The sequence below is a fragment of the Cucurbita pepo genome, chromosome LG13 (assembly GCF_002806865.2).
Source record: "Cucurbita pepo subsp. pepo cultivar mu-cu-16 chromosome LG13, ASM280686v2, whole genome shotgun sequence".
Taxonomy (NCBI): Eukaryota; Viridiplantae; Streptophyta; class Magnoliopsida; order Cucurbitales; family Cucurbitaceae; genus Cucurbita; species Cucurbita pepo.
In genome coordinates, this window is record NC_036650.1 from 5,762,649 (window position 1) to 5,786,218 (window position 23,570).

At 36.6% G+C, this 23,570-nt stretch overlaps 3 protein-coding genes across 5 annotated transcripts; all 3 read left to right on the plus strand.

The window, feature by feature from the left end:
- Window positions 1-1,283: 1,283 nt before the first annotated feature.
- Window positions 1,284-6,315, plus strand: LOC111809007 (mitogen-activated protein kinase kinase kinase 1-like). The gene is made up of 9 exons (XM_023695302.1): window positions 1,284-2,527; window positions 2,778-2,862; window positions 3,011-3,073; window positions 3,889-4,046; window positions 4,679-4,751; window positions 4,841-4,900; window positions 5,168-5,278; window positions 5,526-5,752; window positions 5,848-6,315. Exons 1-8 carry the CDS (start codon window positions 1,602-1,604, stop codon window positions 5,742-5,744), a joined length of 1,695 nt encoding a protein of 564 aa, XP_023551070.1. The 5' UTR covers window positions 1,284-1,601; the 3' UTR covers window positions 5,745-5,752; window positions 5,848-6,315.
- Window positions 6,316-7,199: 884 nt separating this feature from the next.
- Window positions 7,200-12,863, plus strand: LOC111809253. 3 transcript variants are annotated; one of them, XM_023695676.1, is made up of 2 exons: window positions 7,200-7,494; window positions 11,349-12,863. In XM_023695676.1, exon 2 carries the CDS (start codon window positions 11,446-11,448, stop codon window positions 12,439-12,441), a length of 996 nt encoding a protein of 331 aa, XP_023551444.1. In that variant the 5' UTR covers window positions 7,200-7,494; window positions 11,349-11,445; the 3' UTR covers window positions 12,442-12,863. The 3 variants fall into 3 exon arrangements, with proteins under 3 accessions (XP_023551444.1, XP_023551445.1, XP_023551443.1); XM_023695677.1 differs by having other exon boundaries at window positions 11,355-12,863; XM_023695675.1 differs by having other exon boundaries at window positions 7,216-7,494; window positions 11,433-12,863.
- Window positions 12,864-19,502: 6,639 nt separating this feature from the next.
- Window positions 19,503-22,795, plus strand: LOC111809152 (nitrate reductase [NADH]). Its single transcript, XM_023695517.1, has 4 exons — window positions 19,503-20,658; window positions 20,754-20,894; window positions 20,981-21,213; window positions 21,294-22,795. Exons 1-4 carry the CDS (start codon window positions 19,599-19,601, stop codon window positions 22,626-22,628), a joined length of 2,769 nt encoding a protein of 922 aa, XP_023551285.1. The 5' UTR covers window positions 19,503-19,598; the 3' UTR covers window positions 22,629-22,795.
- Window positions 22,796-23,570: the final 775 nt, after the last annotated feature.

Consider the following 23,570-nt stretch of genomic DNA (forward strand, 5'->3'; position numbering starts at 1 on the left):
ATATTATAATATAATTACCGTCTCTAAATCTATGGCTGTACTATTTAATTCTAGTATTTTATTTTACTTTTAATTTTAAAATATTTATCGATAATTCTACTATATATCGATAAAAAAATACTTAATTTTTGTAAGAGTTAATGTTACTTTTAAAATTTTATGGTATTTTTAAAATATAGTCTTAGTAATAAATATATTTTTAAAATTAAAAAAGGAAGAATATTTTTAAAACACAAACAAATGTGTATTTTATTGATTTCCTATCATCAAAATTTAAAATGTCCAAATAATTGTTTTTTAATAATGATTATTAAATATTTTTTAAGATTTAAAATACACTTTCATTTTATAAGTTCGAGATTAATGTCTAAAATGGTAAAAAAAATACCAATTTCCGTGTCACTTTTCGTTAATTAAGAGAGTCTATAAATAAATATTCCAATATCACTTTAAAATTTTCAAATTATTTAAAACTATTTTTTAAATTTCGCTTTAAAAATATATTTTAACAAATTAAAATAATAATAATAATAATAAAGTCTAATGATATTTACAACTATATTGGTCCACCGTCTATTTCTGTGATTTTGAGGGGAAAAAACTTTAAATTAGAAATTTTGAATATAATTTTAGTTTATTTTTTAAGTTTCAAAATTGAGTTGAATTTTTATTTTATTTAAATTTTAAAATGTTACATTTTTATTTATATTATTTTAAAAATAACAACTTCTATTATACATTTTAAAATTATAATTTTCGTAAAAACATTATATTAAAAGACAGACATGTCTAAATATAATTATTTTACCATTAAGGTAAACATACGATTTGTCACAATATATTTAAATAGAATTTTAAAATATTATTTATGAACCATTAAAAATAATATTAAAACGGTTATTTAGAGTTAAATAAAAGCGGTCAACATTATTATTTGTAGTGGATTAATTGAGATGGTTAGAATCATTAATTAATTAAGTTACTTTAATTATAATTATTTATATGGGAGAATCTAGGAAGAGATGAATCTAATCTAAATAACAATAGTATGGACTTATTTATTTATTATTATAAGAGATAATTTTTATATTTTGTAAAATTATAAATAAATATCTATATTTAAAACCTTTAATTTTTTTGTTTTAAAAAACTTGTATTTATTTTTTACATTTAAAAATAAGAAAAAAAGGACGAATGCGGTAAGCTGTGAAGCAAGTGGACACGTCAGCGGGAGGGAGAATGAATCTGCTGACTCGGTATCGGACAAGCAACTAAAGGGAGGCCCCTCCATCCCAATTCGCCAGCCAATCGCCGTCGTCTCGGCTGTGTTTCTGCTACTCTCTCTTCCACGTAGCACCGCGTTTTTTTCTCTCTCCCGGCGTTTACCAGTCCAATTCAGTCCATCGTTCAACCCCTTTGTATCTCTCTCTCTCTACGCCATTTTTTCCCAGCTTCCCTTCCTCAAACTTGGAGGCTAATTCCATTGCTAAAATCTACGTAGATTTTCCCTTCTGAACTTGTTATTTCGTTGTGGGGGGTGGTTTGATCGGGGAATTCTTCTTGCCGTTGCCGGTGGGATTGTTTAATGGGCTCAAGTCTCGATGCATCACCTGCCTCAGTTTTTCTCTCCCAGGAAACGAAGCAAAGCCATGGATCCGAGGAAAATTGCAGGGAAACCCAAGCTTTACCGACTTAATGCGGCCAAGAACATCGACTATGACGCTGCTTACTCGTCTTCTTCGTTCGATGATTCCTCTGGGTCTCTCTACACTCGCTCCATGGAGACCTTCAATCCCTCGAGCTTCCGGATTAAAGGGCTTGACGGTGAAGTTGATCTCATATGTCGGACTTTAGGGCTAGATGGCCCTGACGACTTCGCTATTCCGATGGAGGCTTGGGAGGCCAGGAAGGTTCGTTCATCTTCTGATATTCTACCGAGGTCGAGGATGTATCCCGTGGATAGTCCAAAGACAGAGGAGATTAGTAAGGAGAAGGAAGATGAAGAAAACGAAGACGAATTGTGCCGGAGGGTTAAGGATTCAGTACGAATTAGCGATGAGATGTCCACGCTGAAGACTGAACTTCCCGAGTTGAGTGAACGTCGTATGGATACTGTTACTGGACGTAGCCCGAGAAGTGGAATCAATGGTGCTCGGCCTCCCTTACTCAAGCCGCCGCCGTGTATGCGGCTTCCAGATTTCGATAACGCTTTCTCGACTTGGGACATTTTGAAAGCTTTTGCTCCATTAGAGGATGATAAAAAACAGGATGAAGTAGAAGAACGACTCGAACCTTTGGTTGAACGAGAAGTCGAGGAAAATATTGTCAGGCCCGTGGAGAGCGCAGCGCTCATAGAGTCCTGGGGTTCCTTCACAACCTCGAATGACGATGATTCTTCGAGCAGTACGACGGAGCCTGCAAATATTTCACCCAATATGAGAGGTAAACCCATTATCACATCCTGGGTGGAAACCGGTAGGCTTCTTGGACGCGGTTCATTTGGATCAGTTTCCGAAGCAATTTCAGAGTACGTTATGTTTCTCTTAGCTTATTTCCCCTGCAACTTTTGTTTTCTCTTGCATCATTGAAGATTGCAGAGAATTAATATGACTCTGGCTTTTCTGATCTGGGAATTCGGAAGAACAATTGTTTTTATAACCCAGAATTTCCTGGTGGATGAAACGATACCCTTTTGTTGATAGAAAGCAGATTCATCCTAAACCCCGCCTCGATTTTCGTTTGGTCGGAAAATTCATCTGATTTTGTATCATTTGCAGGGATGGAATCTTTTTTGCTCTTAAAGAAGTTTCACTGCTCGATGAAGATAGTCAGGGAAGACAGAGCATCTTTCAACTTCAGCAGGTATTACACTTGTTCGTGAAATATATATATATAATATATATATTTTGGTTATGATTTGAAATTCTGATCAGTCTTTTCCTTATGACGCCTTGACAATCTCTTATTCTTAACCTGCTTTTCTCACTTCTTCATTTGATTTCTCTTCCAGGAGATATCTCTTCTAAGTGAATTTGAGCATGAGAACATAGTTCAGTACTACGGCACACATTCGGTATTGCCCTTCTCCATCCTTAAGAATTGAAGTTCTTAGGCATTTTAACTAATCTTTGGGTGGTTCGAGAAAAGATGTGCTTAATTATTTTAGTTAATTATTGCCCTTCCTTTCTCTTTTCATATTCTTTGGCCATAACATTAAGCTCTGGATCTTCTATGAGTTTTATATGCTTCAGAAACCCTCATGGAATTCTATATAATTTATCTTCTCGTGCCTGAAGTTCAGTTTCTACAATTCTTTTCAAACTTGTCTAAACTCAGTACGATGTTTTTGGTTGACTTAAAAACATACCTTTTACTGTATGGCAATATATGCTTCTCTATGGACCGAGTATGCGCATACAACGTAACAGCATGTAAAGTCCAAATTTGAAAGTTACTGGCCTATCATGAACCAAACGTCAGCATACAAGTTTTACCTTGATGTCTACTTCATCATTTGATGCCTTTTTTTTTGTCCTGCCAGAAGGCGGTTTGTTATTCTAACTTGACATGCCAATTGTCCAACCTTGTGCTATTTTAATTTTCCATCTTATTCGAAGTATGTTGGTAGGTGCACTGATGTGCCGAGTTTGGAGCACGAAATGAATCACATGTTCACGCATTATTTAATCAACTTTGCTGCTCTCATGAGCTTTAAGATCAGACCATGTCACGGATCCTTACATGGCTATCTAGTTTTCGTTCATCTATTTTAGCTAATGGTGCAATGAATGTACTGTAGTTTCCTAATGGTTGTACTCTTTTGGCTACTTGACTATTAAAATTCTCATATATTCAGTAGTTAATACTTTATTTGATTCTTGTTTGCAGGATGGGTCAAAACTCTATATCTTCTTGGAGCTTGTATCTCAAGGCTCCCTTCTGAATTTATATCAGAGAACAAACCTTCTGGATTCCATTGTTTCTGCCTATACAAGGCAGATTCTGTCTGGTTTAAAGTATCTTCATGAGCGAAATGTGGTTCACAGGTATACAAATGAATCTATTATGTTATTGTTTATCATACCAATACTGGTCATTTATCTTTATAAGTTTGTGTACCGAGCGAAATGTTTGCTCGGTACACATATCATTAGATCTTTAGAAGCTTCTAAGTTGTCAAGTCCATGATACATTTTTTTTTGGATTCGTAGTGAAAATAAAAAAGATCTCACTATTTCGTCAATCCTTCAACAATTTAAATTCCTTCTGGAATATGTTTAATTCCACAGAATTCTTAATATCCCTGTCTAGCTACTAGTTTTAAAAATATTTTTGGAAATTTAGTCTGTAAAACAGCATGACATAACCGTCCTTTATCGATTTCTTTGTCCAATAATGTTCTTATTAGTTTCTTTTTTTTTTAAATTCTGCTCGATCATTTTCTTTAGGAAATTATATCTAGCATTCCTTGTATCTGTTAAAAGTATACATCTAAAAAAGGTCTGGTCAACAGTTTCAAATGAGTTTTTTTTCTTTTCTTTTTTCTCTCTTTGAATATATATATATATATATATATATATTGAAGGAAAACATCTTATTTATTGCTCTAACTCTTACTTTTCTCCCCTTCCCCCTCCCGACATATAATCATTTTCTTGTTTTGATTTTTTTTGAAAAGGGATATTAAATGTGCTAATATATTGGTGGATGTGAATGGATCTGTGAAGCTTGCAGATTTTGGTTTGGCGAAGGTTTCTCCCCAATCCATTTTATTATTTCTGTTTGTGGCCTTGTTTTTGTGAGTTTCTTCCCTTAAAATCATTGTTTGTCTACTTTTTAGGCAACAAAATTCAACGACGTTAAATCTTGCAAGGGAACTGCGTTCTGGATGGCACCTGAGGTTTGCCTTCTTCCTTGTCTATGTCAAGAATGTTTGTATTTGACTATGAATGTCTAACCAAAGAATAAACCAAATGAGTAGCTTTTTGAGAGGGGTGGCTCTCCCACAATCAACCAACTTTGGTTGACTTATTATGACCTCCCCTCACAAACCTTCTCCCTCTATTTATAACCAAGACCCTTGCTAGTATCCACCTAATGTTTTCAATATATCTTCTATTAGTACTCTCACACATTTCTCACTGTGTCATTACTGTGATTTGTGCAGGTGGTTAATGGGAAGGGTCAAGGATACGGGCTTCCGGCCGATATATGGAGCCTTGGGTGCACAGTATTGGAAATGCTAACTCGAAAGCTTCCGTACTCAGAAGTCGAAAGTGTACGTGCCACCTTTATCCTCCACAAACTTTGTTTTTGTTGTTTGTTGTTTGTTGGATCTCTAAGTTCACAGCTTGAACTGTAACCGAGTAATACAAGATTAATGGTTTGAAGGTGTTTAGAAGATTGCCGCTAAGCTCTCTATTTGTACATCAGTGATTTTCAAACTATTTTTGTTTGTTGTGATAGGAGACATCATAAATAACCATTACTTTTAAGGTTCTAAAACTGCCATCCTTTGAATTCAGCCTATGCAGGCACTATTTAGGATTGGAAAAGGCAAAGCGCCTGTAGTTCCTGAGTCTCTCCCAAAAGATGCACAGGATTTCATTTTGCAGTGCCTACAAGTAAATCCACACGACCGTCCTATCGCTGCTGATCTAATAAATCATCCGTTTGTGAAACGACCAGTTTCCAGTTTATCAGTGTCGGCATCTCCTTACAACAAGCCAGGCAGAAGAATTTAACTTATAAGGTAGAATTTCTGTTCTTCATTTGACACTATGATATTTATCCTCTATTCCGTTTGGATTGATATGTATATATATATGTGCCACCACATTCTCTCAGATTCTCGAGTCGAAAATAGCCATATACGTCCAACTAACATGATTACGTCCTTTAGTTGTTGAATGGGTTGCTGGCTGTGAAAGTTGGATGACATTTTTTCCTGTAATTACTGTAATTCAAGTGTATATCATATCTTGATCTATACGCCCGGAAGGAGGGTGTACTAGTTTGTCTGCCATTGCCATTGCCATTGACGCAAGAACAGTGAAATGGAAGTGCTTCTAGTTGTTGTATCCTAGTAGTTCCTCGCATAAGAACAACAGAGGACAAGAAGATTGTAATTTTGATGATTCATCTTATGATGGTTTATTATTTAAGTCGGTTTTTTTTTTAATTTGCTTAGATAATTAGCTGATTTAGGCATAAGGCTTGTACTCCTTGTTGTAGCGGTACAAAGAAGGAACATTTCCACTACTTGTAAAAAAAATTATACATATATTTATGCAAGTTAGTTGATTATTTATTTTATTTTTTATGCTGCCCCTTCCTCATCTCGGAACTGTACTATTTTTCGTTATGATCTATCAGGGTTTGACCATCTTCGAGCCACTTTCTTAAGGTTGAAGGATCGATCTATCACATTTTTACTTGACATGTATTAGATTATTGAAAAATAATATGGGGTGTTCTTCGTCCTATGGGGTCGTGTCCAGGGGAAAAAGTTCTCATGAGTTAGATGAGGACTATGATGTCCCACATTGGTTGGGGAGGAGAACAAACCACGGGTGTGAAAACCGGGGATGCCGAAAGAAAAAGCCCAAAAAGGACAATATCTACTAGGTGAATTTGGGTCATTACAAATGGTATCAGAGCCAGACACCGGCTGATGTGCCAGCCTTCTCGCTGTTCCCCGAAGGAGGGTAGACACATGCGGTGTGCTAGTAAGGATGCTGGGCCCCAAAGGGGGGTGGATTTGGGGGCGGTCCCACGTCGATTGGAGGAAGGAAAGAGTGACAGCGAGGACGCTGGGTCCCGAAGGGGGGTGGATTATGATGTCCCACATTGGTTTGGGAGGAAAACAAATCACCATTTATAAGGGTGTGGGAAAACCCAAAGAAGACAAAACCCAAAGAAGACAAAACCCAAAGAAGAAAGGGGAGGAAAACAAATCACCACTTATAAGGGTGTGGGAAAACCCAAAGAAGACAAAACCCACTATATTTTTTTCAACATCTCAAGTTTTGTTTATTTTCCTAATCATATTATTTATTTTCCTAATCATATTATACAGAAAAAAAAGAAAAGAAAAGAAAAAAAAAGAAAGAAGTGAACGGGCTTGAATAATGGGGCCGAGGCCCCAATAAATAATCCACATGAATCGGGTCTTAAGCCCGAAGTTTCGGCCCAAGTTGCGAAACAAACATAGTGAGTTCATAGTGTCGTGAGGAAGAAGAGTACTGGAATTAGCTTCCATTAGAAATTTCAGTTTAAAAGAAAAATAGGGGCAATCCCCTGAAGCGGTACCACGCAACTCCCAGCACAACTCTTCGGAAGAGCGAGAGCGCCTGGCCTCCACCCTCCGCTCTCCTTCTCCCCCTTCTCCTCCTCCTTCTTCTTCACAATTGGCTTATTATTCCATTGATTTCAATTTCACTCCTCTCCCTCCTCCACGACGCCTTCATTTCCCGTAATCACTCACCCATCCAGGTACGCTTCGTTCCGATTCTTCGCCCCCTCTTTTTCCCGATCTCATTTTGTCTGATTCTCTCTGTCATTTGTTTTTTAATTCCTTGTTGTCATTGTCTGGGATGCCAGTTACGTGTTGGGTTCTAACATTATTCATCGCACGTTGTTTCTTACTTGTTTTAAATTCCACGATTCCCCTTTTTTCGGGTTTGTTATTCATTGGTTTATTTCGTCTTTGCCTTTTCCCTTTTCCCCCGCGATTCTGTATATGTTTGCTACTCATCAGTTCTCTAGACGTCTAATCGAAATTGTTCGATTGGGAATTATAATCCCATATCTGCCTTCAATTTGTAATGAAGACTTGGTTTATTTGTATTTTACTCCCAAGCGATTGATCTCAGGCATCTTGTTCATACTCATTGCTTGGTGCTTACGTAGATTTAAACAAGTTTTTACCTACTAACAATAATTCCGTGTGTTGACTTGACTGACACCTTGGTTTCTAGGAAGTTCTGGTCTTTTTTTTTTAATGTCGGATTAGCTTTTCTGGTTGTGCGTAGTATTTGAATTTTCTGGCCTGGAAATTTACGGGTGCCCTCACCACCCAAGTGGGTGAGATACGTACTTTTATGCTGATTCAGTGTTCTCACTCTAATTGTTAAAAAACTGGAAGCCTACTTGAGTTGTGTCACTATATCCAATAGCTTTTTCTTTTACAGACTTTGTAGAAGTACTGTAACATAATCTATTACAGGCTGTTGAGCACGGCAAAAACTAGTCAACATCAAAATCTTATATTATCTTCACATTAGAAGCTGTTTTAAAATTTACACGGTAGTCTTTAATGATTATCCAATCTTGTTTGATGAATAATTTTTCGGTCATCTTATAGAATTATAGAATCATAGTGATTAAGTTAATGAACATAACAATAAAAGATTAAATTATAAGTTCAGTGCGTAAATTGGGTTTTGAGCTTTTAGAAATGTCTAATACGTCCTTGAACTTTAAAAAGTTTCTAGTACACTACCAAACTTGTAATTTGTGTCTAACAAGTCCCTAAATTTTCAATTTTGGTTTAATAGGTTATTGACCTATTAAACATTTAAAATTCACATGTCTATTGGTCACAAAGTTAAAAGTTAAACATCTTAAGAGCACAAAATTTAATTTATTTCTAATACATTCATTCATTTTAAAAAATGTTGAATATGCTTGGAATCTATTAGATACAAATTTGTAAGTTTGGGGACTTGATATTTTGCAACTTTAGGGTCATATAAGACATGAATCTATAAGATACAACCATGAAAGTTGAGGGACTAAATTTGACATTTAAGTAAAATAAAATGTGAGGTCAAATATCTCATTTTCTTAAGAAGCATGTAAATTGTATTATCTAAACTATTTTAAAGAGCCTATCTAAGTTCTTTTGCACATTATTGTTGAGTGAAGTGAAGCAAAGCTCTCTTTAAGGCCCATTGGCTAGAGTTATTTTATTATTTATTTTTTTAAGAGACCACAGTTTCATTAAGACAATGAAAGAATATCCAAGGGCATACAAAAAAAAAAAAAAAAAAAAAAAAAAAAAAAAAAAAAACCAAGCCCATAAGAAAAGAAGTGGGTCTGATACAATCTACGAAAACGGTCTCCACTCCGAAAAAACCAAGACTAGGTTCATAATTACAAGAAGGCTTAGTAACCGGCACCCATAGTGAAGTGTTAAATCTATTTAACTTTCAAACATCCTCACTCGATCTCTCAACTTCTTTAGAGATTCTATTATTCATCACCTTCCAAAGGCCCCACAGAATAGCAAAAAAGCTGCGTTGCCACAAAGTGTATCCTTCTCCTTAAAAGGGTGGGTTTGAGAGCATCTCCTCTTGGTCCCTTGTTAGATATCGTGTTTCTCTTTGGACTTTTATTTCAATGATTTTTATAATTATTCTATAGGCATAATCTTGCATGATTGGAGCCCTTTTCTTTAATTGGGTTCCCTTTTGTGGGCTTGATATTTTTGTATGCTCTTGTATTCTTTTTTTTTTCAATGAAAGTTGATGCTTTATTATATAAAAAAGAAAAATGTATACCATGTCTGGCTATTTTTTCCGTGTATGATATAATATACTCTAGTGTTCTTCAAGTATATTGGTGATCTGATTATAAAATATCCTTTGTTATTCAGAAAGTATGTAGGATTTTGTCTTGATTTATATATTTAAATACTCTGTCCCTTGATTAATGGTGAAAAGATGATACAACATTTCTTCTCGTTCTGAATATTTTGGCCTCCTCCCTCAAATATCTAAGGAAGCCACTCACATCTAATGCATTTCTTGTAGTACCCTTCAACTCTATTTAAAGAAGATTGATACCTTGATGCCTTTCTTAGGGTATTGAGTTACCTTATTTAAATGCATTAGAACTTATTTTTCATCCGTATATGGTGAATCAGAGATATATAACTTGATTAAATAATCAAATTAGTATCAATAAAAGTTTAGCCAAATAAATAAATTAACTAGGCTTTGAGATTACTAATAATTTAACATGATATAAATATAATGTGGTATTGTTAACTTGGCAATAAATATTAAGTTCAAACTCTGTCATCATCAATTTCTCCATTCAAATTATTAATTTGTTGGTATCGAGGCTTTTGATCTTTGCCTGCATATGGGGGAGTTTCGAGGAGTTAGAGTTAGTGTGAACGAGTGGTTGACCTTTCTTTGTCAGTGGATAGACGAAGACCTGGATCATATGTTTTGGAGTTGTGACTTTCCATGGTTTGTTTGGAGTTATTTTTTCCCTTGAGGTGTTTGGCTTTTAGTTAGCCCGACATAGAGTTTACAATGTAATGATTGAGGAGTTCTTTCTCCATTTGCTGTTGTGGGAGGAGAGATTCTAGTGACAAGTCCCGGTATGTGCTTTGTTGTGGGATCTTTGGGGGAAGAGCAACAATAGAATCTTTAGAGGAGTGGAGAAGGATCCTAGGTATTTAATCCCTTGTCAGGTTCCATGTTCTCTTTGAGCGATGGTGACGAAGCTTGATTTTTTTGGATGCCATGCATTCTTTTAGTTATTCTTGATGGAAGTTTGGTTTATCGTCATATTTTTTTATTTTTAATGAGAATGTGACTGACCATTGTGTTCAAATATTCTAATGTGCTATATATAGTTAAAACGAAAAGTAGTCATGGCCAAAAGTTACGAAGTTCCAAAATCTCAAATATGTTATATTTGATAAAGTTTATCCAGTAGTTTTTAAGGACATTGTAGCTTGACAGGCGAAGTTGAGACCTAGAAGACTGAATGTGTCAATTCACAGACAGGCAATCTGTGAATTCAATGTCTCCTTAAGTTGAGGGGGTTCAGATGGAAACGGACTAAAAATTGAACAAATTTTCTTTTAAAATTTTAAACGTTGTAATTGACCTAGCCGGTTAATAGCTTGAGATGCTTTTCACTTTAGACTATAAAAACTGTAGTTTTTAGTTGGTTCAGTTCCATAACTTGCTTTGGAAAATTTCTTTTAGTTGTCAAGGGATGACACATCTATTATTTGGGGGATATTGCGTCTGTAAGGTTTGATGTTATCTTTTGTTGTTTCAGTCAACCTCTTTCATCACGTACTTTTCTATTTATTTTATTTTTCCTTCCTGGTGTTTTTATTATGTCATTGCCTGTTTATGGAAAGAGTCGATATTATTATATAATCATCTGTTTTATTTTTATTTTTCTTCTTGGTGCTATTATTTAGTTGTGATGCAATTTTAAGTCGAAAAGCTGAATTTGCTTATCAAGGCTTAGGCATGAAACTTAAATCTTATGGTATTGATTTTCCCGTCTTGATGTTAGATTGTAACAAAATTCAGGTGCAGGTATGAGTTTGGGAAAATCTTGAGAGGTCCACTGTTAAGAGTGATCTGATGCCCCCACTCCCCCCTAAATTATTTCAGGTTTAATTTGTGAATGGCCATGAAAAAGATGCAAAGCAACTCTGATACTAGATGTTCCAGGGAAAGCTCATGTATGTTGCCATCTAGTCCATTGAAAGTTACTAAAAATGCTTACCTCAAGAAGAAGAACTGCAAAAGTTCAGAGAAGAAAGAATGGGAAGATGCTACCTGCTCAGTCTGTATGGAGTTCCCTCACAATGCCGTGCTTCTTCTTTGTTCCTCATATAATAAGGGTTGCCGGCCTTATATGTGTGCAACTGGTCGTCGATATTCCAATTGTCTCGATCAATACAAGAAAGCCTACACAAAAGTGTCATCAGTTGAAACTTCAGAACAATTGAATATGCCGGTGGAAAATGTAAGCCTCAATTTGGACGCAGGGCAGCCAAGTGAAAAGGTTGAAGTGCCGGAGCTGTTATGTCCCCTTTGTAGGGGACAGGTTAAAGGATGGACAGTGGTCGAACCAGCACGGAAATATCTTAATTCTAAGAAGAGGAGTTGCATGCAGGATAATTGCTCATTTGTTGGACGTTACAAGGAGCTGAAGAAGCACGTTAGAGCAAAGCATCCATTAGCACGACCACGCGAAGTGGACCCTTTGCTTGAAGAGAAGTGGAAGAGATTTGAGCACGAGAGGGAGCGAAGTGATGTGATCAGCACAATTATATCATCAATTCCTGGAGCTGTTGTTCTAGGGGATTATGTGTTGGAACCTAACCAAAGTGGTTTTTATAGTGAGCACGACTCTGATATGGACGAGAATTTGGACGATGATACTTTCTTTTCGATGGATGCATTTGGTTTTGGACGGGATGATGGTCTGTTTTCTCGTAATAGATATCATAGGGACTACAACAGCAGCAGGGGAGATGAGATTGATTTTGGGATGCATCGTGCTGCAGGTCTCGGTTCTACTACAACTGGTGGACCGGGACGTGGTTTCCGCAGAATTATATTCGGGAGGTCAAGGCGGCCAAGACAAAGAGGAGGACTTAACAGAATTCCATAACTTATGATATAGAAAAGAAGTGGAAGGAGTGGGAGTTAGGGGGCGTAAGGTTTTATTGAGATAGGGCATATGTATATTCTTTTCAACTTTTGTTGTAATGGAGGTCTTGGTTGGTTAGAAGTCGTCATATACCCACTCTGTTCATGGTGCACAACTCATTTGTAGATTTTTTTTTTCTTTTTTTCTTTTTTTCTTTTTTTCTTCTTAATGGTGTCAAGAATTTATTTGGTTTGAACAGCCAGCCTTGATGTTTTTCTCCGCTGGCATTGGGGGGAATAGGATAGGTATTGGCAATTGTTAGGATCCACGGTCGGGGGAGTTTAGGTTGATTTGTTATCTCAATTCTCATTTGGGGATGGCATTTGATTGACTGACCAAACAGATCACAGCAATGGAAAAATGTTCTTTTCTCTGTTCTCTTATGTTGTTTCTTTGGAGGATCTATCTATCTGTGTTTATTTTTCAGGACTTGGTGGTCTGCTTTGGACTTGGACTAACCCACTGTGGCATGTGTGTTGCTCAAATCGCATCTTGCATGTCACGGTCATGCTCGTCCAAGGCGTGTTGCTCATGGCCACATGCCATGACAAGCCCAACTCTTGATGTCTTTTCATATTCTAGTGTTTTACTTTCGTATTTAGTATGACGTTTCAGAATTATCATGTCTAGGCCTGTCAGACATGAAATGACTCATAATGTACCATAGGAGATACGACTAGTTGTCAACTTCTCCCTACGTCAGACATGAAATGACTCATAATGTACCATAGGAGATACGACTAGTTGTCAACTTCTCCCTACCCAAGGTTATATATTGTGAGCTGTTGTTATTTCTCTCTTGCTTGCTTATATAACGTCTCTTTCAAAAATCTCTCTTTCGAAAATTTCTATCGAGGCTAGAGGCTCGAGCATACGTCGCTTGGTTTCTCTCTTGCTTGCTTATATAATGTATCTTTCAAAAATCTCTTTGCCCTCGTTTTCTAAAACCTTCTCTTAAAATTGAGCCCTCGCTTTCTAAAACCTTCTCTTAAAACGGACGCCAGAGGCTCAAGCATACGTCGCTTGACCGTAAGCGACGCAAAAATGAATTGGCTTAGCTCACTTATCAAAGTGAATACCGCACAATCGCAAGTGTACCGCATAGCTCACTTGTCAAAGTGAATACCGCACAATCGCAAATGTACCGCACAATTGCCATCAAGAGTGCGATTGTGACACATGGCACATTCCTAATGCCCTAACCTTAAAACTTAGCAGGGATTGTGATTTTGGACAGGTCTCACACCCTATGCACATTGTGAAAAACGTTTACAGGAAATCTGGACCTTTTGGGCTTTAACATGTTCTACTGGCTGTTGGTATTCTGGGCCGGCCCAAGTTATTAGACGGGCCCAGAACGAACGATATTGAAATACTTGGTCCATTGCAAAATAATGCAATATCAATGACAATATTGCACTTTATGGGCTCATGGGCTCAAGATATAATACTTTATGTTACATAAGACAGGATTAATTCGAGTTATTTGAATAATTTATTTAAATTTTTATTTCTAATAAAAGAAAAATATTAGTTCGGAAAACATATATTTACCTATTTTCAAACATTCAATTAAAAATTTCTAACTCAAGTTCAATATATTCTTTGCTTCAGCAGGTAAGGATAAAGGTCGATCTTGTTATTGAAGCCTAATCCTCTTTTCGTTCTAATGAAGAGATTTGGACAGAATTGTTCTTGACAGAATTGTTTTAAAATCAGCAATAAATTTATAACAGATGGGTTCATCTCAACCCAATCTAACCCATAAATCAATTTAATCTAGTCAATTTTCATTTAGTTTATGAGTTTATAGTCCAACTCGAATCTAAATGAATTCATAATTCCAACTATAACCTATACGGTTCTAGTTGGGTTGGATAGATCAAATTTTTTGAACACCTCCAAACCCGATTCAACTTTTCAAATAATATCCGTGGTTTGGGCATAGATTTGGGCTCATCACAAATAGGCTTACATCATTGTTAGATTCTTGAAATTTTCATTTGCAATCTCGAGACCCTAACACAGGAAATATATATATATATATATATAAATTATTTAATAAAATATAGGATTGATGAAAAGGTAAGAACAGAAAAGGGAGTATTTTAAGAAAGAACACTGAATTTGAAAGCTCATTGTTTCCTCTAACAGTGCTTTACCAAAAAGTTACGATCACTCTGTCGCTTTCCTCAGTGTTCATCATTACAAACGGAAAAGGAACTCAAAAAAAAGAAAAAAAAAAAAAAAAGTACTGATTGGTTTTATTTATACCCTTTTCAGATTCGTATCCATGGTTTTAATACTCTTTTCGTACTCAAATCATTGTCGGATTGGACTGACTTTGAGACCTTCATCCTTTACGTTCTTCAATTCTCTTCTCTTCTCTTCTCTTCAACCCACCATTCTCCCAATTTAATACTAAATTACAACATTTTATCTTAATCTCTCTTCTTCTTTTGTTACTTAACTGCGTTTACTTTACGTTAATTAATGTTTAATCTTCTCAAAACAACCTCGTTTAAGCATACTATCACATGGGTCATGCCAGCAAACATGTTTACCTGTAGGAATCGGAATAGATTCGATGCTCGTTCATCTTTCTCGACTCTAACTCATTTAAAATAATCTTAAAACCCGTTTAAGACCCGAACAACTAGGTGGGTGTAATCTAAAGTTTCTCAATCCACGTATCCTCTTGGTATGCTTTCAAAAAATTGGATGGATTAGAGATGGAAACAAAGGCAATAAATACGATGATTATTCTCCAAAAAGAAATGAACTAAAATCCATGGTCAAATTTGTGGTAAGCATTTGTAGACAAGATGTTTGAGAAAGACATTATAAACACATTATTATTATTAGGTTAAACAAACTATTAGCTCCCCTGCTTCTAAGTTAGGAATCACTTGTAGTACACCAATTCATAACTTGTTTGTTCGATATTGACATGACTAAATTAAGAGCATGACACTAATACCACGTTAGGAATCATATCTCTCTACAGTGATATCATATTATTCACGCCGTTCTTCTTAATTACACTCTTAATAATCTTACAGGTCTGGTCCCCTAAATCTATGGATCCCACTACTCAAACTTTGGCAGCCTTATTTTATGACCATTGAGAGAGAGAGAGAGAAGGAAGGAAGGATGAAGATGACTTTAGAGGTCACCCAAGAGCCAAGTTCAAAAAATGGTAATATAACCCTTCAAGGTCTCCAATTAGCCACTTCCCCTTTGGGACCCAAGTGGTGTGTGTGGTCTAGTGGCTTTGTATCTGGTGGTGGTTCACAGCCAAGGGTTCCCTATTTTGGCTTGCCTGTTGGGGTTCCCATCCGCCGCTTCTCAACCCTAACTCTAATCTTTGCCTCTTTTGACTCTTCCAATTCAATTTCTTTCCCTCACCCTTCTTCCTTGTCCTTTCTTTTTTGCTGCTTTTATTCAAAACCATTATCTTATAATCTCCCATTAATTTAATCCAACTTTTGTCGATCTTTATGTTATACTATATCTTTCCGTTCAGAATTGTCGGACGATGAGTCCCACATTGGTTTATAAGTAAAGAAAAGCTATGAAAGTTGATGTTCAAAGTAGACAATATCATGTCATTGTAGAGAGTCGTGATTCTTAACATGGTATCATACTTTCACTCTACTTTTTGAATTAAAAGTTTGCGTCTTTAAACATATCTAGTTTTTGGGTCCTCTTTTAACACCTTTTTAGGCCGACCCATTTGAAGATAACTTATGTTCAAAGTAGACAATATCATGTCATTGTAGAGTACGGTACCCTCACTCCACTTTTTGAGTTAAAAGTTTGTGTCTTTAAACATATCTAGTTTTTGGGTCCTCTTTTAACACCTTTTTAGGCCGACCCATTTGAAGATAGCTTATGTTCAAAGTAAACAATATCATGTCATTGTAGAGTACGGTACCCACACTCCACTTTTTGAATTTAAAGTTTGCGTCTTTAATACCAATTCATTAAACATATCTAGTTTTTGGGTCCTCTTTTAACACCTTTTTAGGCCGACCCATTTGAAGATAGTTTATGTTCAACGTTGACAATATCATGTCATTGTAAAGTATGATACCCACACTCCACTTTTTGAATTTAAAGTTTGCGTCTTTAATACCAATTCATTAAACATATCTAGTTTTTGGGTCCTCTTTTAACACCTTTTTAGGCCGACCCATTTGAAGATAGTTTATGTTCAACGTTGACAATATCATGTCATTGTAAAGTATGATACCCACACTCCACTTTTTGAATTTAAAGTTTGCGTCTTTAATACCAATTCATTAAACATATCTAGTTTTTGGGTCCTCTTTTAACACCTTTTTAAGCCGACCCATTTGAAGATCAACCATTAGATTTGCTCAACAACTTGGTAATTAAAATACCCATTTGTTGGTTTGAATGGGATGTAGTAAAGAAAATAGATTAGGAATGTGTTTAGAGGGTAAAAATAATGGCATGGGGAAGAGATATAAGGCTTTGTAATGAGTATCAAATGGATGGATACAGGTTTAGATTCTGTGGTGGAAATGGGTTAGTCACAGTTTGAAGGATTTTGTTTGATAAGTCTATTGCTACCCATCAATCATTGTCACTTACTTTTCTTGTTTGTCATGCTTGCTGCCTGCTTTCAATCTTTGGTTCAACCCAGAAAACTATGAACACACCACACGATAATCCTTTCTATCTCCTTTCTCTTTCTTTCATATTCATCAACAATCTTACATTTTTTATAAACAATTTTCGATCAAAAATCCTTTTCACACGACGAACTTTAACCCCGGCTTTTCAAGTATTTAAAAGATCGAGTTTATCGTCTATGAGTTTCAACGATAATGGAAAACGTTTCAAGTAATGAATCAAACAAAAGAGAGAGAGAGATCAGCTGCTTACGTTAGTTTGCTTCAATTCAACAAATGAATCTAAAATAATTCTCTTTTCGAGAATTACTTACGAATTATATTTTATAACGTATTTTGAATCAATCGAGCACGAGGTTATATGTTTCAATTTCTATAATCTCACTTCTTTTTTCAGTTATTTAATACTAATTTCTACTATACTTTTATCATAACTCATACATTAGAGTATATGTGGAGGAGAGTATTCTAACCTAAGATTTTTTCAAGGTAGTGAAAATATCTTACGTGTTGAATGCGACCCATAATGGTGCCCTCGTCTAATGCCATTCCTGGACCTAATAGCAGATAGGTTGTGCTGCTCCCATGCTCACAGTCATTTGATAATTTCTTGAAGAATTTTAAACGTTATATATATTTATTAGTCTAAGTATATACATTTTTATGTCAGTTGACTTACGTTTACGTTAGCTTAGATATTTATTAGTCGGAGTAAAAAATTCTATTATAGTTAGATTTATTTATTTATTTAATTTTCAAGTTGAATTTAGAAATTTATTTAATTTGACTTTAAGAGGTGGCATTAATTACACTAATTAATTTTATTAGAAATAACATTTAATAACTTTTTTTTTTTATTTTTCAAAACACTTATTATTCTCTCTTACTTTATTTTCCTTTTTCTTATTATTAGTCATTAATATATTTTAAAATAATAACTCTCATATTTAAAATTTTTATTTCGATGAATTTATTTGTCCCTTTTTAAATAAATCAAAATTAAATAAAATACATGGTCGTGAAAATACTTAAAAAATATGATTTTATTTATTTATTTATTTTTGTCGTCGTATATACAACGGTCCCGTTATACACATTAAAACAAAAATTTAAAAACTTATTAGACTTTTCATTACCTAAAACCTATTTTTAATCATGTACCAACTTTTGTTTGATTACTTATCTAACATATTTTCTACATTATATTTTAAACGAACAATTTTAAAAAAATTTAAAATAAAGTTTGTTTAATTTATTATTTAACCTAAATTGAATAAATATTAAAAGAGTATAAACTAATTTTTAGCCAATAAAAAATATTTTTAATAAAGTTTTTCATCGTATTTGACCATACATTTAAAAAAGTAATTAAAATAATAATTTAATCAATTTATTTACTCTTAGCTTATTAAAAAATTAAAATAATAAAATATGTGAAAATAATATTAGATTTTAAAGAATTTTTTTGTAAGTTAAAAAGTAAATTAAAGAGTGATAATTACAAAAAATAAATAAATAAAATCAATATGCTTATTCCCCTTAGCTTCCTTTTTACTGTTGGACTGAAATTGACTCAAATTAATTTAAAATTAATTTATAAAAACCCACGTTTTAAAAAAAAAATTACCCCAAATGCATATTGTTTTTATATTTAATAGAAAATACCAGGTGCCACGTAGTAATGGTCAATAAAGTTTTAATATATATATATATATTTTTAAATTCACTTTTTAAATTGTTTGCTTTACACTTTTTGATTGAGAGAGAGCCATCTATAAAAGAAATGGTAGAAAATAATATTATGAAATATCTGGTGCCACGTGGGATTAGATATTTTGAAATATTAATTATTTAGGTAAATTTTAATTAACTAACTCAACCATTTCTCTTACTATTTTATATATTTGGTTTAATAAATTAAAATGCATTTGAATTCCATTTCTTTTATATTTAATACATTTTCCAAATAATAATAATAATAATAAATTGAAAGAAAATAACAAAAAAGGAAAAAAAGAGGATGAAAAGAAAAGTAATAAAACTAATTAATATATATATTTCTTTTTATCGTGTGGCTGTAGACGGCTGAGACTACGGTCTACAGCCACCACAGATTCTGTTTCATGGTTCTGTGCTATTACCGCGTCGGGCTCGCCCAGGGAAGGCAGATGGTAAAACGGCGTCATTTTGAAGGACACAGCCCACTGGAATTTCGTACCCAATGGGCCGGGCCCCACATTTGGGTTCGCTTCATGGTCCTCATCCCTATATAAACCCACATCCCCCTCTTCACTTTCTTCCACCTCCAAAATTTCAATTCAAACCATAACTTCAAGGAAGGCGGCGGTGGTGGTGGTGGTGGTGGTGGTGAAAAAGCTTTGATCATTTCTTCTTCTTCTTCTTTTTCTTCTTCTCTACCTTCTCTCATTTTTTCCGTATCAAATTCGTCGATCTCTCATGGCGGCTTCCGTCGACAATCGTCAATATGGACCTCTCCAGCCACCGCTTAGTGGCGTCGTTAGGTCATTCAAGAATGGTCCTAACCATCGATCCGACTCTCCCGTTCGTGGCTGTAACTTCCCTAATTCCAACGTTGATTTTAATAACAACCGTCCTTTGAAAAGCTCCGTCAAGATACAAGAGGCGGCGGCGGCGGAGGAGGAGGAGGAGATGGAGGATTCGTGTAGCGAAGATGAGAATGAGAATGAGTTTCGTGATTTGATTGTGAAGGGAAACCGTGAACTCGAGCCGTCGATTTTGGATCACAGAGATGAAGGCACGGCTGATAATTGGATCGAGCGGAATGCTTCCATGGTCCGTCTCACAGGGAAGCATCCCTTCAATTCTGAACCGCCTCTTAACCGTCTGATGCATCACGGATTCATCACGCCTGTTCCTCTCCACTACGTCCGTAACCACGGTGTGGTCCCCAAGGCGAAATGGGCCGACTGGACCGTTGAGGTTTGCGGACTTGTCAAACGTCCCGCCAAGTTCACCATGGACCAACTCCTCAACGAATTCCGCTTCCGTGAATTCCCAGCCACACTCGTCTGCGCTGGAAACCGACGGAAGGAACAGAACATGGTGAAACAGAGCATCGGATTTAACTGGGGAGCGGCGGGTGTGTCTACGTCGGTATGGCGTGGTGTTCCACTTTGTGACGTGTTGAAACGATGCGGGATATTGAGCCGTAAGAAAGGGGCGCTGAATGTATGCTTTGAAGGAGCTGAGGATCTTCCTGGTGGCGGTGGGTCAAAATACGGAACCAGTATCAAGAAGGAACTAGCCATGGATCCTGCTAGAGACATCATTCTCGCCTATATGCAAAACGGCGAGCAATTAGCGCCGGACCATGGCTTTCCGGTGAGGATGATCATTCCGGGATTCATCGGTGGTAGAATGGTGAAATGGTTGAAACGAATCATTGTGACAACGAAAGAATCCGAAAACTATTACCATTTTAAGGATAACAGAGTCTTGCCTTCCCATGTCGACGCAGAGCTCGCCAACGCTGAAGGTAGTTAATTACTCTTCTTATTAATAAATAAACAAGACAACGTTAAATGAAGTTGGTAATTGATTCATTAATTAATTAAATTAATGAACATGCAGCTTGGTGGTACAAGCCGGAACATATAATCAACGAGTTGAACATAAACTCAGTGATAACCACGCCCTGTCATGAGGAGATTCTTCCGATCAACGCGTGGACCACTCAGAGGCCCTACACCTTGAGAGGCTACTCTTATTCCGGTGAGCCGCTGTTGTAATTGTCTTTTAATTCCATGGAGAGATCCAAATATTATACGAATTTTAATTTGGAAATTTGAAACTGTTAGGCGGTGGGAAGAAGGTGACGCGTGTGGAGGTGACGATGGATAGTGGAGAGACATGGCAGGTGTGCACGTTGGACCATCCGGAGAAGGCGAACAAGTATGGGAAATATTGGTGCTGGTGTTTCTGGTCGTTGGAGGTGGAGGTGCTGGACTTGCTCAGCGCTAAGGAAATTGCCGTCCGGGCTTGGGATGAAACCCATAACACCCAGCCGGAGAAACTCATCTGGAACCTCATGGTGTGTAATTTCACTCTGTATTGGATTTATATTAAAATTTGAACATAATTAACGATTTGGGGAATTTGAATTTTGTTCAGGGAATGATGAACAATTGCTGGTTCAGAGTGAAAACCAATATGTGCAAGCCTCACAAGGGTGAAATCGGTATCATCTTCGAACACCCAACGCAGCCCGGCAACCAATCCGGCGGATGGATGGACAGAGAGAGACATCTGGAGATTTCCACTGAATCAAACCAGACATTGAAAAAGAGTGTCTCCACTCCATTCATGAACACCGCCTCCAACACGTACACCTTATCCGAAGTCAAAAAGCACAACTCCCCCCAATCCGCTTGGATCATCGTTCACGGTCACGTCTACGACTGCACCCGCTTCCTCAAAGACCACCCCGGCGGTTCCGACAGTATCCTCATTAACGCCGGCACCGACTGCACCGAAGAGTTCGACGCAATCCACTCTGACAAAGCCAAGAAAATGCTCGAGGACTATAGAATCGGGGAGTTAATCACCACTGGCTACGCGTCCGACTCCTCCTCCAATTCCCCTAACAACTCCACTCATGGCGCGTCCAACTTCTCCCACTTAGCCCCCATTCGAGAGGCTCCAGTAACACGACGCGTGGCGCTCGCCCCTAACGAGAAAATCCCCTGCAAATTGATTTCCAAGACCTCGATCTCACACGACGTGCGTGTGTTCAGATTCGCACTACCCGGTGGTCAGGACCAGGCTCTCGGATTACCCGTGGGGAAGCACATTTTCATATGCGCCACAGTGGACGGCAAGCTCTGCATGAGAGCCTACACGCCCACTAGCTCCATAGACGAAATGGGGTTCTTCGAATTGGTGGTGAAAGTATACTTCAAAGGCGTGCACCCAAAGTTCCCCAACGGCGGGATCATGTCCCAGTATTTGGATTCCATGGAGGTCGGATCCACGCTGGATGTGAAGGGTCCACTCGGCCATATCGAGTACACAGGGCGCGGCAACTTTATGGTCCATGGCAAGCCCCGGTTCGCCAGACGGCTTGCCATGCTGGCAGGCGGGACCGGAATAACCCCAATATACCAAGTGGTGCAAGCGATATTAAAGGATCCGGAGGACGAGACGGAGATGTATGTGGTGTATGCGAATCGGACGGAGGATGATATTTTGCTGAGGGAGGAATTGGAGACGTGGGCGAAGAAGAACCAGAGATTGAAAGTGTGGTACGTGGTGCAGGAGAGTATTAGAGAAGGGTGGGAATATAGCGTTGGGTTCATTACAGAGAATATTCTGAGAGAGCATATTCCGGCGGCGGCGGAGGACACATTGGCATTGGCTTGTGGGCCGCCGGCGATGATTCAGTTCGCAGTGCAGCCCAATTTGGAGAAGATGAATTACGATACCAAGAATTCGTTATTAGTGTTTTAATTAATTAGTGGAAGGAAGACAACCAAAATAAATAAATTGGTTTTTTATATTTTTATTTTCTTCAATGAAAATCCAAAATTGAGGAAAAAAGTTGGATTCGTTTTGTAAAATAATGAAATATATGTGAATATTATAATCATTGTAAATACTCTTATTTTCTTTTTTTATTATTTGGATGTATTCGTGCATAAATGACGATAATTATAAGAAGCTTGTCGTTTTCCTCTATCATTTATTTTATTATTTTGACGAATATATTTAATTAACTAAAAAGAAATAAATTTATTAATTTTCAAAGGTGGGCGAGTGAAATGACAAAAATGCCAATCGGAAACCAAATTGTCCAGTTGGGGACGATGGACTTGAAAGGACAAGAGATGTAAATTAAAACACGGCATGTGAAAGTGAGAGATCGTTTTGTTTTATTTGCCAAACTCGTGCTTTGGAAAATTGGTGTTACAAAATTATTGAATGCCCATTTTCAATGCCTTCATCAATTCCAAACTTACTGCATCCACATTTTATTTCTTTAATAAACTTTTAAAAATTTCAACAAAATTGACATTTAAAACCTTTGATGATAAGATACGTGTAGATTTAAACGCATGTTGTAATAATTAAAATATGAGATCGAAATTCAAGCCCATTTTACGTACATGCGTAAACATGTTCATTTAACCTGCATAGTTATGAAAGTTTCTTTCTCGACCGACTCTATGGACATCTCAATGAAATAAGGTTAGATTAAGGTAACCAAAACGTGTAGCGTAGATGTGAGAAAGAACGGAGTTAGAATCCCGAGGGATAAATGGTGCATGTGATAGTATTATTAAGTAACAGTAGAAAATATGAAGGGTTGGCGGCGTCTCAGGGCGACATGGAATGAAAGTGCCCCATGTTGTTTGGGGAGCTGAAAGGCCAATTAGAAACCTAGTTTCCGCG